The sequence below is a fragment of the Ceratotherium simum genome, chromosome 14, assembly GCF_057802395.1.
Source record: "Ceratotherium simum simum isolate JZ-2026a chromosome 14, ASM5780239v1, whole genome shotgun sequence".
Lineage (NCBI taxonomy): Eukaryota > Metazoa > Chordata > Mammalia > Perissodactyla > Rhinocerotidae > Ceratotherium > Ceratotherium simum.
In genome coordinates, this window is record NC_141913.1 from 24,282,836 (window position 1) to 24,299,169 (window position 16,334).

The window sequence follows — 16,334 nt, forward strand, 5'->3', positions numbered from 1 at the left end:
TCTACAAAACTTGCTGTATGGAACCTTAGCTACCATTGCCTTTCACGTATAACGTGGTGCTTGTGACTGAAGATGTGGTGAATTTTTGTATTCTGCTTAAACAGTAATATATCTGGATTTCAGTAAATACTCGTTTTCATCTTTGAATGAAGTTTGGATCAATATTATCAGTTTTCCTTTTTTATATTGACGGGCAGCTGTCTCTTACCATCACAATAGATTCACTTCAGGCATAGCCAGAGAGAATGTTGTTTCTGTGCTTATGAACTGACATTTGGCAATAGAAAAGTACTATATCACATATTAAAGTTATTGTTATCCTAACATGAAATGCTGTTATTATGTTAACGGACCTTAGATAACCCCCTTCCCCCGCTCTTTAACTGTAATGATTCAATTTCAGTGCTATGTTTTATCTGCTAGCAACTCATGAAGAAACAGTTATAATTGAATTCAGCACCTTAGGATTTCCTGACTTAGCTTAAGTGAAATATTGATTTCATGGAATTAGGTGGCAGGTGCATTGAGGAATTATTTCCTGAAAGTTTTAAGTGGCTATATAAAACCTCAAGAATATTAATTCAGGTTAAATGAATGGGTTGGAGTTGTGCTTACTTAAATAAGATGTTTTCCAAATGGCTAGAAGCCATGATATCCCAAGTTTTGTTTTTTGAAACATTGAAAAATGAGGGGAGGCAGAAAAACATTTCTCTTATTTGTTACATAAACATAGATAGTTCTCTGTAATTTTAGCAACTGTTTCATCAGTTACCATTTAGTTAGTTGATTAAATAGGGCTCTAGGTTTAAAATAATTCTTCTTGAATTAATAGCTTGGCTCACAAATTCTCTTCTTTCCACCCCAATTACATTTACATATTGTTCTCCCTTTCGTTACTGGAGTTGTTGTCTGGAGGGTCTCTGTGTGCCTGGTTGGAACATGGATACTGCTGTAAAATAATGTACAGGAAATCTTGTTTTGTCTAAAGATGCATTTCTCCCCGTGGGTCATCAAAATGCACATTTTTTCGTGAGGAAGATGTTTATTTCTGTAAAACCAAGGTAATACATATGTAACTATGTGTTAGATACATTGCTTTTGGAATTTATTAATATGTATGTGTGTATAATTATGTAGTTTTCAAAAACCATTAGCCTGAAACAGTAATTATTTATTCTCTTTTAACATTTGCATTGATCATAGTGTTCTTACCTTTATTTTTCTGTTTTTTTCCTGTATGGCAGAGTATTAATAAGGCTTGTAGCAAACATAAGCATTTCTGCATTCCCTGCTCCCAACTTACATCTCTGATGAATCATATTTCCCCGAAGGTTAAATTAAAACAGGGACTAGGCGTATTAAATTTCTTTTAGGCCTATTGCCGGATTCTTAGATGTATTCTTAAGTGTCAAATACTAAGTTTGGGGAAGGGAAGGATGCTTAAATTCACTGGTTTTTGTATTTGTTTTTCCTTTCTCAAAGCATGCTGTTTCCATAAGAGATCTTACCTAGAAATCAGACCCTTTGTAAAGTTTGTTTTTACTTTATAATTGTATCTGAATTTTTTGGATGTATTTCATGCCATCCCAACTACTATGATGTTTGAATCTCATAAAACTCGTATTTTATAGCAGAAAGCTATGTTTATTGAACATCTTTATATGGTAACACTTCTAATCAAAGCAGACGACCACTATTGAACAAACTGCCTTGAGAAAATAAGTGGGCAAAGAAAGAGGAGGGGGCAGGAGGAGGAGAAAAGAAAGCTCAATTAAATTGACATTTGTCCTATGGTATGAATGCCAATCTTAACAGTAGTGGTCAGTTTAGTTATTTTTAGACATTTCCTTTATCAAACATTTAAAGGTAAAAATTTTCCCATAGCTGGCAAAACTCTAAGCTGAACTCTTGACATTCTGCTGATCAAGGAATTTCCAATGAGTAGTAGCACAGTCTTCTGCGGTGAAGGGGGTAGGAGGATGAACCAGAAATGAAGTGATGGACAAGGGAACTCTGCTCTTTTTCTTTTTGAACTGTAGGAAGCCATTAAAAATGACAAATGTTTATTGAACATTTGTTAGTTGTGTTTTATATTGAGGAAAATTTGTATGTGAAAAGCCATACCACTGGAAAAAAATTAGAAAAATTCAAATCTAATGTTTGAATTCACCTTTGACAGGAAAATGACTTTTCACAGTTAGAAGATGTAAGATAAAACTACAAAGGAAAAAATGGACATAATTGACTATAAAATTTTATGTCTTCGTATTAAAAATGAAACATTGTGACAATGGAGAAAATATTTTTAGTTAATGTGCTAGAGGTATTATATAAAAGATTATTAAGGCAATAAGAAAAAAGTGATGACCTTAGCATCATGATCAAAGGACGTGAACAGACGAGATCTAGTGCATAAAACTAAGGGATAAACAAGTATGTGGATAACCATTTGACTTACTAATAATCATAGAAATGCAAGGTCAAGTAACCATTGAAGATTGTGTTTTGAGTTTCCCTAAGAAATTAATCAGTCCATGCACTTCACCCTGACTCCAAATGATGCTTCCTGCTTCTATACTGCTGGTGAGAGTATAAACCAAAACAACTCATTTGCAAAGCCAGTTGGCATTATTTGCAAAAGGTCATTATATAACTTATATCTCCTGAATTACTAATGCCACTTCTGCAAGCCTATCTTAAAGTATTCTTGAATATAAGAAAATGTATTATATGCACTAAGATATTCACATAAATGCTATTTCAATGATAAAGGACATAATTTAAATGCTCACTGGTGATCTCAGTGCTTCTCAAACTTGGTTGCACATTAGAATCATTTGGAAAGATATAAGAAAATGCTGATGCCTGGGCCCCACCCAGAGATTTTTATTTAATACATTTGGAGTTGCTCAAAATTTACATGTAAAAAAATTCTTCTAAAAATTCTAATATACATCCAGATTAAAAACCACTGACTTGAAACAAGTTGATGGAATATTTTTAACCATTCAATATATTTATGATGATTTTGTAGTAGTATGGAAAGAGTATAATATAAAATGAAATATTGTGTTTCAACATTTAGGTAAATTATAACTTTAAAATAGAAACACACCAGAAGAATAGGCTAGAAGAAATTTTATAAAATGCTCAGAGTTGTTTTAAGGAGTTGGGATTTTGAGTGATTTTTCTCATCTTTTCTTTACTTGACAGATATTTAGTAATGTTCGTATATTACTTTTTAAAAGAAAAGCTATATTTAAAAGAAGAGTTTCTGCTGGCAAGATCCGGTACATAATTTCCTACGTATAGGTTATTTCTACCTATGAATACAGAGATTTATCCCGATTTCTAAAATAATCATATCCTGAGGTTAGAGTTACACTTCATATTATTATAAGGAAATCCTGCATAGGATTCTTTTTTCTTTTTTTTTATCATCTCAGAAATATTTTTTCTTGTAGTTTTCTGACTTTTGGAATATAATAAGCTCAAGTCAGTCTTTTTTCCTCTTCTTTTATTACTCTACATCTGTACCTATCAGTTTTTACCTTTCTAAATATCATCTATATGCTGATGGTTCCCCAGTGTTTATCTCTAACTCCAGTATTAACTTGGGGATGCATGTATGTATCTGAATTTTGGATGCCTTTAAATTAATAAGCTCAGAACTAAATTCACCATACTTTTTTATTTTTATTTTTTCTGGTGAGGAAGATTGGTCCTGAGCTAACATCTGTTGCCAATCTTCCTCTTTTTACTTGACGAAGATTGCCCCTGAGCCAACGTCTGTGCCAGTCTTCCTCTATTTTGTATGTGGGATGCCACCACAGCATGACTTGATGAGTGGTGTGTAGGTCTGCACCTGGGATCTGAACCCGTGAACCCCGGGCTGCTGAAGCAGAGCGTGCAAACTTAACCACTATGCCACTGGGCAAGCTCCTAAATTCACCATAATTTTTTTCCAAACTCCTTCTATAGTGCCTATCTTAATTATTTATACCACCGTTCACCCCCAGACCCTGAAGCAATCCTAAATTCCTTCTTCTCCTTTGTCTCACACATCTAGTCAGTTTCTATGTCCTACTGATTTTTCCCCCATATTTCTTCTCATGTATTTCTTGACTCTTTCTCCACATCTCTGCCCTACCATCATTGCTCTGGTGAGGTTCTCGTCATCTTTCCTGTGGTCGACTACTGCAGGTTCCTAATTGATCTGTTTTCTTCTAGCCATGTCTCATTCTCAATCTGTCCTCATGCTGACAGAGAGACAAGAGCATTTGCCTCCTTTAAAATCTTCTGGGGCTCTCCATCATCTCCTGCATGGCTCCATCATCTCCCGCATGAAGTCTAAGCTCCTTCCCATGGAATTTATTGTGGTATAAACATCTCGTGAGCATGGCATGGAACATACTTTCCTTCTGGATTCTGATCCCAACACTACTCGCCATGCCACTCACTCCTCTGGAAATACCAAATAATCATGTTTCTGCACACCACGTTCAGCTCTGTTCGTCTGCGCCGCCTTTATGTTGCTCTCTCTACTTGGAATGACCTCCTCACCTCCATTTTGATTATATTAGCAAAATTTAAAGATTGATACTGTCCACCATTGACTAGGGTGGGGAAAACAGTTACTCTCAAGGGAAGGTAATTTGGAAGTAATTATCAAAATTTTAAAAGCAGACTTTTAATCTAAAAATTCTACTTTTTGGAATCTATCCTAGAGAAGTAATTGTATATGTTGTCCTAGTCTGTTTGGGTTGCTATAACAAAATACCAAAGACTGGGTGGCCCATAAACAACAGAAATTTGTTTCTCACACTTTTGGAGGCTGCAGAATCCAAGATCAAGGCACCTGTAGATTTGGAGTCTGGTGAGGGTCCACTTTCTGGTTCACAGATGTCCAACTTCATGTTGACTCCTCACATGGGAATGGATGAGAGAGCTCTCTAGGGTCTTTTTTATGAGGAAACCAATCTCATTCATGAGGGGTCCATCCTCATGACCTAATCACCTCCCAAAGGCCCCACCTCCAAATACCATCTATGAATTTTGGGGGGAACACAAATATTCATTCTATAGCATATATATATAAGGAGAAGTATATACCAGATTCCTTCCTGCAGCACTATTTTAGTAGGTAAAATAAGATGCAAACTAAGTGTTAAATAATAAGGAAATAGTTAAAAAATTGTGATACAACATATCTACTCTATAGGATATTAAGAGCATTATATGGGTATTAAGAACATTCAATATTCTATAGAATATTAAGAGCAAAAACTATTCTGTAGGAAAATCTCCCAGTCATGTTATTAAGTAAAAAAGCATGTACCTACCAGTATGCACTAAATGCTCTCATTTGTGTTGAAAATAAATTTAAAATATCAAACCGTAGAGTTGAATATATGCATATATATGAATGCAAATAGGAAAAACTCTAAGAAAACATGATAGATCTTTAGTAGTCATTACTTCTGAAGCAGTGGGGCGATTGGGGAAAGTTGAGAGGGATTTATTACTTTTAACTGTGTATAATGATGTACCTTTGTACTTTCCATATAATTTCCATGTATTTGTTTATTTGCATAAAAATGTTTAAACATTAACATAAGTTGAATCAAGGGGAAAATCTGATAGAATTAGAGAGAAGCCAAATTGTGGGTAAAAGGACAAAATCATCAACCATCTTTTTTGTTTGTTTGTTGTGAAAAATTTTGAAAATACAGCAGACCAACAACCACCAGCTGGAATCTACAATTATGGACACGTTGTCATAGTTGCTTCGGATTTCTTTTAAATAAAGTCTAGCAGAAAAAGCTGGAGTTCCTTTGATTTCCTTTTCAGAGGCAATCAGTATTGTAGATTTACTGTTTACTATTGTAGTTCAGAATGTTATAGTTTTACTATGAATATGTAAAGGTATATCTATGTCTATAGCTGTAACCTGTTGCTGAACATTTAGTTTGTTGATAGTTTTTTTTTCCTAAAACAATGTCTCTTTGTGAATGTGTGTGTTTTCCTATACCAAAAAGTAGAATTGCTGATCTGTAGAGCATGCATGCTTGTTTTTTTTTTTCCACTAGATATTGCCAGATGTCTTTCCAAATTGATTCTGTCAATTTATATTCTCACTAGAGTATATCATAGTTTCTATATCTGGACATCCTAAACCAAAATTTGATATTGCCAAGCTTCAAATTTTGTTCTACTCTGTGAATTGTGAGTGTTAGCTTATCACAGCCCCTCAATGTTTTCTGAGCATCCAAGTCTGGCAGAGGCCTATGAGGGAACACACAGAAGCCTAACAAAATCGCTTGCTAAGGAGCCATCGAGCAATGTGGTGTTAGACTGCCTAGAACTAAATGTTACAATCATAGGACAGTCTGTTTCATGCCTACAGAGGTTCAGAGATGATCTTTATGGATTGGAGAGGTAGTTAGAAGTCTGTAGAAGTCTGTAAGAGGTGAAGGCAAAGGGACCTTGACAAACGAGTGGGAAGAGAGGAGAACAAAGGGTGTTGAAGATGAAGGCAGGCAGCATGGCTGGAATGAACCAGCCAATAGTCAAACCATTATTAATTGCTCTTAAAACCTTAACCAGAAAGGGATTAATGGGGCTTTAAAGCATACCTATTTTAAGCTCATCATTTTACAGATGAGGAAGTTGAGGCCTAGAAAAATGAGGTCAGGTTATGTTAGTCACTTAGCCTCTCTATTAGTCGTGTCAGAATAAACTAAGCAGGGGATTTATTGGCTTGTTTAACTTAGACATCCAATAGGTTGATCTTCAACATAACTAGATAATGTGGGAGTTCACGTGGTATCCTCTTTTTCCCCCCTCTTTTCTGTCCAGTTTTGCTCCGCCTTCCTCTGGTTAGCTTTGTTTTCAGCAGGCTCTGTCCTTGTGGAGGCAGAGGTAGGCACCAGCTAATCTTTTTCATACCTTTATACTTTGTGTTCCTACTGAAAGTAATGTCTGCTCTTTCCTTTTATTTCTATATCAGTTCCCCCAAAGATGCTCCGATTCCCGCCATTTGACCAGATAGTTTAATCTGCTGGCCTTCCTGGTGGGAAAACCAGGATCATTTCATTGATGATTCAACTGGAATTGCATTGCTGAGGAAGGGAAAGTCCCTTAGAAAGGAATGCAGAGCATGCAAATACAAGATGGCCACTGTAGCCTGTGTGGGTGTAGGGTATTTGACACACATGATTGAAGTCAAGAGTTTAAATAGAATATAGATTATCTTCATTGCAGGCGCTTTATGTCCACAAATCCATGATTATAACAACTTTTATAGCAGTGATAAATTCACCTCACCAAACACCTTTTGGGTAATTGGGATTGCTTGTCAGATGATACAGATAAATAAATGTGTGTCTATCCCTTATGGAGTTCCCAAACTTGCTGGGAGTAGTAAGGGCAGGAAAGTTAGAAGTGTAGACAGTTTTGATGAAAAGAAACCGTGAGGGATGTGCAAAGTGTTGAGATTGTAGTACAGGAGAGGAAATGGCTCTAGGATCACAAAAGGCTTCACCATGCGGGTGCTAGTTAAAAATTTTATTTTGGGTGGTAGATGGAGCAAGGAGTGGGATGCAATTCCAAGCAGAGGGTTTCATATGAATCAAAACAGAGAGATGGAAAACCGTGGAGGAATAAGATTTACTGAGTTGGATTGGATTATAGAAGAGTAGTCTGAATGGGAGAGTAATCTGAGTGTTGGAGCATATGAAGATGAGGTGGGTGCCAAGTGTATTGTAGAGGCCCCTAATGCCAGCCAGAGGAGTTCGTGCTTCCTTTAGTGGGCAGTGAAAACGACAGATTTAAAAAGTATATACATAAATAAAATCCAGTATATGGCATGGCCTGAGGAGTCTGGGCAGTGTTTTCTGTTTATTCTTTTGGTTTTTTTAAATAGGAAAATTGCTCTGGCACCAGTGGGTAGGCTGCATTGGAGTGGGGAGCTGTTGAAGGCAGGGTGTAGGGTTAGAGGGCTGTAGAACCGTCCTCTTGTGATGTCAAGATTGTTTGAATTACGACTTAAGAAAGTAAAAATGTAAATTGAAAGATGAACTTTGTTGAGGCAGAAAAATGTGAATAGTCTGAGAAATGCTTCACTCCAAGCGATGAGGAGGAGGATAGTACCCATCACTGAGTGAGAGAAATAGAGAATCAGGAGGGAGATCTCCACTGGGAGGGATGAGTAAGATGATTTTTATGTTGAATAATATAATATTGCAAATATATGGTATTTTTAATTATGTGTGGATACTATTTGTAAATTTTTCAATGCTATTTAAAATTTTTGGATATGTTTTTCAATTTTATAAATTTACACTGGGAAAAATAATCATCATGCTGCATTATTTTCTCACAGAGGAACTATTTTGTATACCTTTAAAATAATTTTTTAAGCATTTGGCTAATAAAATTAAACATTCCTGGGATTATGACTGCTAGGTAGTTTTTCCCAATAATCCTAATCATAAATATAGTACAGCGTTTCCCCAAGTATGTTTATTGGCATACTATATGTAATAGGGGATGTTGCTAAATATTAAGTGGGGGGTATTTTTTAATTATATATGCTTTAGGAAACACTGAGTGAAGCGTTTCTTGAGTTAAGAAGGATTTTTCAGAGACGTTAGTATATATTGTTAATGTATGTGGTGAGTTTGCAGGAAGAGAATGCAGCATGCTGCCTCTCCAAAACTCGTTTGACAGATTTTGGGGGGCATCACTTGGGGCTAATATCCCATGGAATGCATTCAGAAATGCTGCAGTATTAGCCATTGCTAACAAGATGGGAGATTATGAGAAGCTACAAGTGGAATATAGAAATTTACATTTTTGTATGAAACTAACTTATTGTTTCAAATATAATTACAATGTCTGTTCTTTAATATATGAAATTCACTATTTTATTTTGGAAGATATATTTTTTGGCCTAATTGAAAATATTCTCTTTTTGATTGCAATGATGGGGAAAGAGTATAAAGGTCTGAAGAGCCACCAATGGCTATTAGTTGGCTGCCTCTGCATTGGAATTGGTGACTTAAGAAATCTGCACATGATCACATCTCAATAATCTCCTTGGAATAAACTAAGGATAACATTTAAATTCCAAATGGTTTTCCTCTTGTTGTGCAACATGCCTCAAGGCTCCTTTTTCTTGAATCCCTTGTCATTTCGTATGTATTCAGAGAATTCGATTCAGCTCAGCCTGCATTTCTGTTCTGTGCAAAGCACTGTCAGAGAATTTGTTTCAAGATCAATTTGACATATATAATATACTCAATAACTGTTTGTTCAGTTAATGGATTGTGTTATTCTTTAATGATTCAATTCTACAAAGAAGCACTGAAATTATGGATCTGAATTCTCTGTCATATCCTCTCCAACTTCTTTCTTCCTTAGTGTTTATAGGTAGCACTATCTAGGCAAGATAACCAACAATGTTATCTTCTGCAACCTAGTTCTGTATAATACTTGAAATCCACCCGGAGGGAGTCTTTGTTATAGGCGGTATTGAATGAAGATGGAGCCAACCACCTTACCATTTACCAGCATCTGGCTTTTCTTTGTGTTTCCTTCAAGTGCTAAATATTCTTTTTCACTATCCAAGGTTAATTAAGTAGAGGAGGCAAATCTATAGGGGGAGAATGTGGGATAGTGGAAAGAGCTTTGGAATCAGAGTAGAATTTGGATTTCAGCCATATCACTTGGCTATTTGATTTCAGTAAGATTGTTAGCTTCTGAGCCTCAGCCACATCTGCAAAGCTGGGCATCATGCTTACTTACCTCTTGTGGTGGCAGTAAGGAATATAGATAATAGTTGTGAAAGCCCAGTCACATTAGAGATGCTCAATAAATGGTAACCATAATAATAGATATTTGTTGTTATCATTTTTTTCCCTCTATCTTTACTGAATAAGTTACTTTCAATATTATTCACATGTGAAAGGCTATAGAAGTGTGTGCACTCTCATGTTTTCACTTATTTTTGCTAATGAAACGAAAGTTAAGTTAGACAAAATCTTACCTAAACCAATTCTTTAAACAAGCGATGAAGTATTTAATTTCTTTCCCTTTGTACCTCTAGATGTTGGCTACTTTGAGTAGTAGTAGTATGAATAATAGTAATAGCTCACAATTTTTGAACACTTACAATATGCCACACAGTTCTAAGTGTTTTACGTATTTTAGCTCATTAAATCTTCAGAATAGTCCCCTATGAAATCATGGTTTTTGTCATTCTCATTTTGTAGTTGAGGAACCTGAGACCCAGAGAGATGAAGTCCAGAGTCACACAATAAATTGTCCAGCCTCAGTTGAACTCAGGCTGACTGGCTCCAGAGGCCAGCCTTATTCATTGAACTTTGTTGCCTTTCCTCATATAGCAGTGGTAACATGGCATGTCGTGACATGCATAGTTGTAGAGAAAAAATTGCCAATATCTAGCTAAATATGTGGCCTGTTCTTTAGTCGACGTCTATAATCAAAGATAACCACCTCACCTCATATTTTAGTTGGAGGTCTTTAAAAATTATAATTTAGGCCGTATGCTTTGATTTACACCTTTATAGGACTATTTCTTAATTTCCTTATAGATCCTGTTCTGAAATAATACTAAGCAAACTTTTGTCCTTCTGTTAATGTTTTGGAATTCTTGTCTCCTGAAACAAAAGGTCACTTTAATGAATATGGCTGTGTGCATCACCAAAGTCTATCTAGTGGTAGTTGGGTAGTGTCTATAAAGTGGATAAAAGGTCTAAGTTCAAATGTCTGTTTATATTCCAAGAAGAATATCTTTTTATATTGTTCAAGCCAATCAGAGACATATGTTTAGGTTTGGAGTCTGAAATTGCTTCTCTAAATTTAAGAATTAAATTGCAGAACATATGTCACTTGGTAATTATTTCTTGCCTCAATATCCCCACCTCATAAAAGAGTACTGGGACTACATTTCTAATTTTACATTAGAGTATGTGCTGAATATTAAAAAGCGTGTAGATGTTCTTCATATAGAAATATGCAAAATATCTTCCTTTTAAATATGACCCATTTCTTGAGTTAATTGGTTCTTATTTATATATTTTTTGAGCTCTAATCTTTGTTATTTCTCATATGTTAGTGCTCATTAAAAATTTCATTAGTGATCGTTTTAGAGGGACTATGAAGTTTGGGACACTGTTCTTGCCTTCAAAATCGAATTTCAGGGTTGCTGTAGATCATTTTTTGGCTAACATTTTATGTGCTGGAATTGTTCAGATAACATATGTGAAGGACTCTAGCTTTTAAGCTTTTATTTTTAGTCATTTTAGGGAGTTCCACACTAGCAGTAATATTTCTCAAGAGTAAGAAGTTAGTTTGGCCTTGACTTTCTAGGGTAGCTTTTAATCGTCTGGGTTACTGATTTATCAACTGATGTACAGTGTGCCTAGGTGTGTTCAGGAGTCATCCACGTTCACTGGTAGAAATGGTTTATTTCTCTCCGTTAGTAGGGACATGCCCATTAAATATGTAAATATATAGATAAGTCCAAGGGTGCTTTATTCATTTTTAACATTTTAAAAACTTTTCTTGTAAAATGTAACATGTATAGAGTTAAACGCACAAATCCTAAGTAAACAATTTAATTTTCACATAGTGAACACAAAGATCCTGTATCAAGAACTAAAACATTACCTGTACCCCAGAGGCCCACATAATTTCCTCTTAAAAATATATCCTTTATATTATTTTCTCTAAGCTATCAACACTGGAAATACTTGAAAGGAGCTATTATTAATTTGTTTGAAAGGAGAGTGAACATAAATTGTTTCTGTTAATTTATATTAGTAGCACTTAGCACAATAACTGTCTAATAATGCTGCTTAATAATTGCTTCTTGAATTTGTTGAATATTTAGACTTACATTGTTTAGGATTAATTTTTTGATGTTCTCATATTTGAAAAATGAGATTTAAAAATGTTTTCAGGAGATAGCTTTCATCTGAAATTTTTCTTAAGAGATACTTAGTAAAATAAAGTAGTTTAAGATTTGGATTACTTAAATATTGTCTTATAAAGCATTATTGTTTTATATATAAAGGAACAGAGGACCACAGTTATGGTATTTTATTTGTCATGTCTGTAAATGTTGTTCCCATTGCATTCTCCAGGTATTCTTTCTGGTTTTTAAAATTATTAAAATAGGTCATCCATTCCCTTCACTAAGTGTGCACTCCTGGTAAAATTTTATGTGTTCTGTCAGCAATTTGATGTGATAAAGCAATGGTTTTTCTGTAGTTCACACAGCACTGGAACTCTGCAAAGCATCTCTGGGGCTTCTTTGATGTCTAGACAGTTTAAATTATGCCTGCTCCCCTGCCTCCAAATTCCACCCCTGTTCTGCTTCAGGGGTTGTGGGAAATGAAAACAAACCAGAAGGGTTCCACAACCCTGCAGTCTAGGGACAAAAACAAACAAGTAGAATAAGTTGTATATCTACCCTGGCAGGTGTATAGGAAAGGGCCCGATTATAGGGAATGGCAGAAAGAAAAGAATTGGGGCCAAATATTGTCCTGTTATTTATTTCTAATTAATATTCGTAACATGGACATACGTGTGCAATGTGAACAAAAGGAAAACATAGAAATATTAGGAAAGAAAGGAGAAGTCACCTTTTACCCCAGCCCATCAGTTTTTTCCTTCCCACTAGCAGCCAAATCTGAGAGTTTGGTGTGTTTCTTGTACATTTTCCTATTTATTGAAATGGTAAGATGCAGAATTGCATTTTAAGTTGGAAAACTAACTTTCTTTTCTTCCTTCCTTTTTTCTTTTTATAAATCGGGATATCATGATTCTTCCAATTCATCTTTTTAGAAAGTAAGTAACTTTTGAAATTTTAGAGATTTTTTTCTGTTAAAACATTGATGTTTTATTATTTCACATATACATATACACATATACATATTCTGTTACAGAATTTTTAACTTTTAAATTCTGACTGAGGTGATTAACTCTGGCATTGTGTGCACAAAATTTTTTTTAATTAATTAAAAATAAGAAACGTTACATAGACGGTGTTCACACTATTTGAGAATATGGACTTTTAGCACCTACTTGCCTCATCTTCTTTCATACTCACAGTTAATCATTGTATTTTATATATATATATCTCTTCCTTAAAACAGGCCAAGCCATGCTTGCTAGTTCCATTTTTTTTAATATAAAAGTAATAAAATATATAAATAAAACTTTTATTTATTCCTGTTGAATAGCAGTTAATTAAGACATTCATTTCTTCACAAGAAGCAGTCCAAATTTTCTAGACTTTGTGGAATTGTTGAAAATAATAGCAATAAGTAAACGGTATGAAAGATTTTTAAGATGCATTTTCCTATGTATATTCTGCATTGGATGAAACAGTTATCTTTTAATAAGCATTTAACTCTTTTGATGCTAATGTTTTATTGTTTTTAAATAAAATGGACCATATAATTAGTTTTTTTCTGTAAAGGAATGCAAGTGATATGCTTAAAACTAAGTGACTAATCAGCCAGTGATTTGAGTTGCAAAATTTGCATTTGATTGCAAAATATTTTCTAATTCTTCTGAAATGCAAATGTTGTATATTTTTGAAATAAACAAATTTTATGTTTGTTTTGGGAACGATATGTGAAAATTACATTAGGCATTGAGACTTTTGGAGATATATTGTCATGAGATTGTGAATTACATATTTTAAAATATTTCCATGGTAAATATTGAGTTTGAGTTAATAAAAAGTATAATTTAATAACGTATTCATACTCAACAGAGCTCATTATTTCTAAAACAATAAAGCTTATCACTTATGTTTGTAGCAAGCATGCATTAAACCCCTATTTAATAGTCCATTTATCTTCTACAATTATCTTTCATTTACTGTACCTTGGAAAGAAAATGTAAATTACAGTGATGTTAAATTATATTCGTTCAGTGTTTTTTAGTTATCTTTAAATCTGTATTAATATTCTAATTCTGAGTTCTTGGAATTGTGTGTATTAGAACGTTAGGAATAAAGAGCAAGAAAATGTGTGATGTTTGATGTTAGGTGGACAATTTTATTAAGTTACATTTTTTAAAGTCTACATGGTTTCATTTTTATGTATTCTATTTCACTTGTAGTGTTAACATCTTCTTGCCAAGTCCCTACAGAAAGCCTGTGTTTCTGACAGTTTCACTAAATTAAAATGCCACAAATCTGGCATAATAATTCCCAGCTTCAAATTGTCTGTGCTTTTGTCTGAAGAGAATAATGATAAAAATATATATTTTGCAGTGTTCAGTATAACATGCATAGCATTATTTATCTGGAATTTATTCATGGACAGATATTTCTGGGGAGATGAATATATTTTACTTTATAAGGTATGCCTGGCCCACTTTAAATATGAGCAAAAAATCTTTTGTGAGGAAAAATAGTGAAATGAAGTCTGTAAGCTGGTACAAGCCTCATGAGGAAAGATATTACATAAACACACAGCATTATTACCATGTGTACTTTAGTGTTCTGACTGCATTGTTCTATGACCAAATTTGTATTAGGGCTCTTACTTCCTGCCAAACCCAATGGAATCATATTGACGTGTTGGCACAGAGAAGTTGCTTCCTAAAATAATAAAGAGTGTTTTTATTATTGTAATACTTATAAACCTTTATAACCGTGATGTCTATATATGCTGACTTGCTATTAAGTGTGTTGTGGCAACTCAGCAAATTTGGCTTTTTCATTTTACTGGTGAGTTTTCATAGTAAGAGGTTTGATAATTTTGGTTTTTAGAAAACTTTTAATTTAGTAACATAAAATCATGTTTCTGTCACAGAAATTCAAACTTTGAAAGCTTAAAGACAAGATTCTCTTGTCCTGGAATATTTTGGATTAAATACCTAGAACCTCTAAGAGGTGAATGGGGTGGAGTAGGGCTTCTAATCAATATTGGTTCAACCAAATGTTGATCGATCGTTTAGCATATTAGGAAGTAAAATGTATATGGAAATATAACTAAATGAAAGTAATAATTCTAGCTGTAAAGTCTAGTCTGCAAAAATATCAGTTTGCAAACAAAACACAAAAAATGTTCTAAAGTCTACCCCAGGACATACATCCATATTATACATTTCGTAAACATCTTTCTAAGTGTGTGAGTACATTTCAATAATGTTTGTACATATGTGCTTTGATATTTTTAATCATTAGTTTAATGCTGTTTGATTTCTTTAAAAAAAATCTGTTGATTTCATAATTCAGTCACTTGCGTCTTTACTACAGAACATAATTATTAGCTGGGCAGAATTCCCAAACACATATTTTTTATTTGACAAATCTGAGCAAAGGGTGTCATTGTAGAAGCTGTATCAGAGATATAAACATCGATAGAGATTTTTATTTGGCCTTGTGAGAAATGCAATACTGTGAGTAACTTAAAGACTTGTAATTTCAAATCAGTTCCTCCCTGGTTTCTTATTATTCTTTTGTTGCCTTTCAACCTATGGGATGGAGCTGTCCTTGAACTTGGTTTATTTGATCATTCAAGTGCAACCATCAAGTTGTCTGTAATATTTAAAAGCTGAGGCTTCATGGTGTTATTTGTAAAATAATACCACATAAACGTTTGGGCTTTGGTTTCTTTGAAATACAGTATTGGTTGCTTTATGAATAAAAGCATAATTTCAATTCAGGAGACTTTTTGCCTGAAGCCTACAAGACAGATGCATCTGATTAACTTTGGCGAAACTGGACTGGCCTGTTATTGTAATGTAGATGTTTTCGGGGTTGGGAGGATATTTTAAAAAGGCATGCAAGAGGGTCTTTTTTTTTTTTTTTTTTTAAGAGACTCAGAGAACAGTTTTGCTTACAGAAACTGCCTCCGACTGCTTCATTTTTGCGCACTTTTATTTTCTAGTGGAACTTCTCCATTAGCCTGTCTGAATGCAATGCTTCACACTAACACCCGAATAGGGGATGGAACATTCTTCAAAATCCCTGGAAAGTCAGGCCTCTATGCTCTCAAAGTAAGTTGTTCTGCATATTATGTCTGTTATTACTATGTGTCATGCATTTTTTCAGACATGTGAAGGTAAACAAAATTAGATTTGGATGAAGGGTAGAAGAGTGACCCCTATGCCTTTTAAATGTTTTCAGATGTCTTAAAAGTGATTTCATATTAAGAATAAACAATGACATTTTTCTTTAAGGAAAGCATATTTGTGGTTTTTCTCTAACATATGGTAATGGAAAATAGTTGTGGCTTCCTTAAAATTCTTGATTCTTAAAAATTTACATGGAGGAGTGCCATGGA

At 34.3% G+C, this 16,334-nt stretch overlaps 1 protein-coding gene across 1 annotated transcript in view; it reads left to right on the forward strand.

The window, feature by feature from the left end:
- ASXL3 (ASXL transcriptional regulator 3) overlaps positions 1-16,334 on the forward strand; it is a 129,155-nt gene that overhangs the window by 1,909 nt on the left and 110,912 nt on the right. Inside the window, exon 2 of the mRNA XM_087439117.1 lies at positions 15,939-16,047. Coding sequence (XP_087295243.1) covers positions 15,970-16,047 — 78 coding nt within the window. The 5' untranslated portion in view covers positions 15,939-15,969. The remainder of the gene's footprint in view (positions 1-15,938; positions 16,048-16,334) is intronic.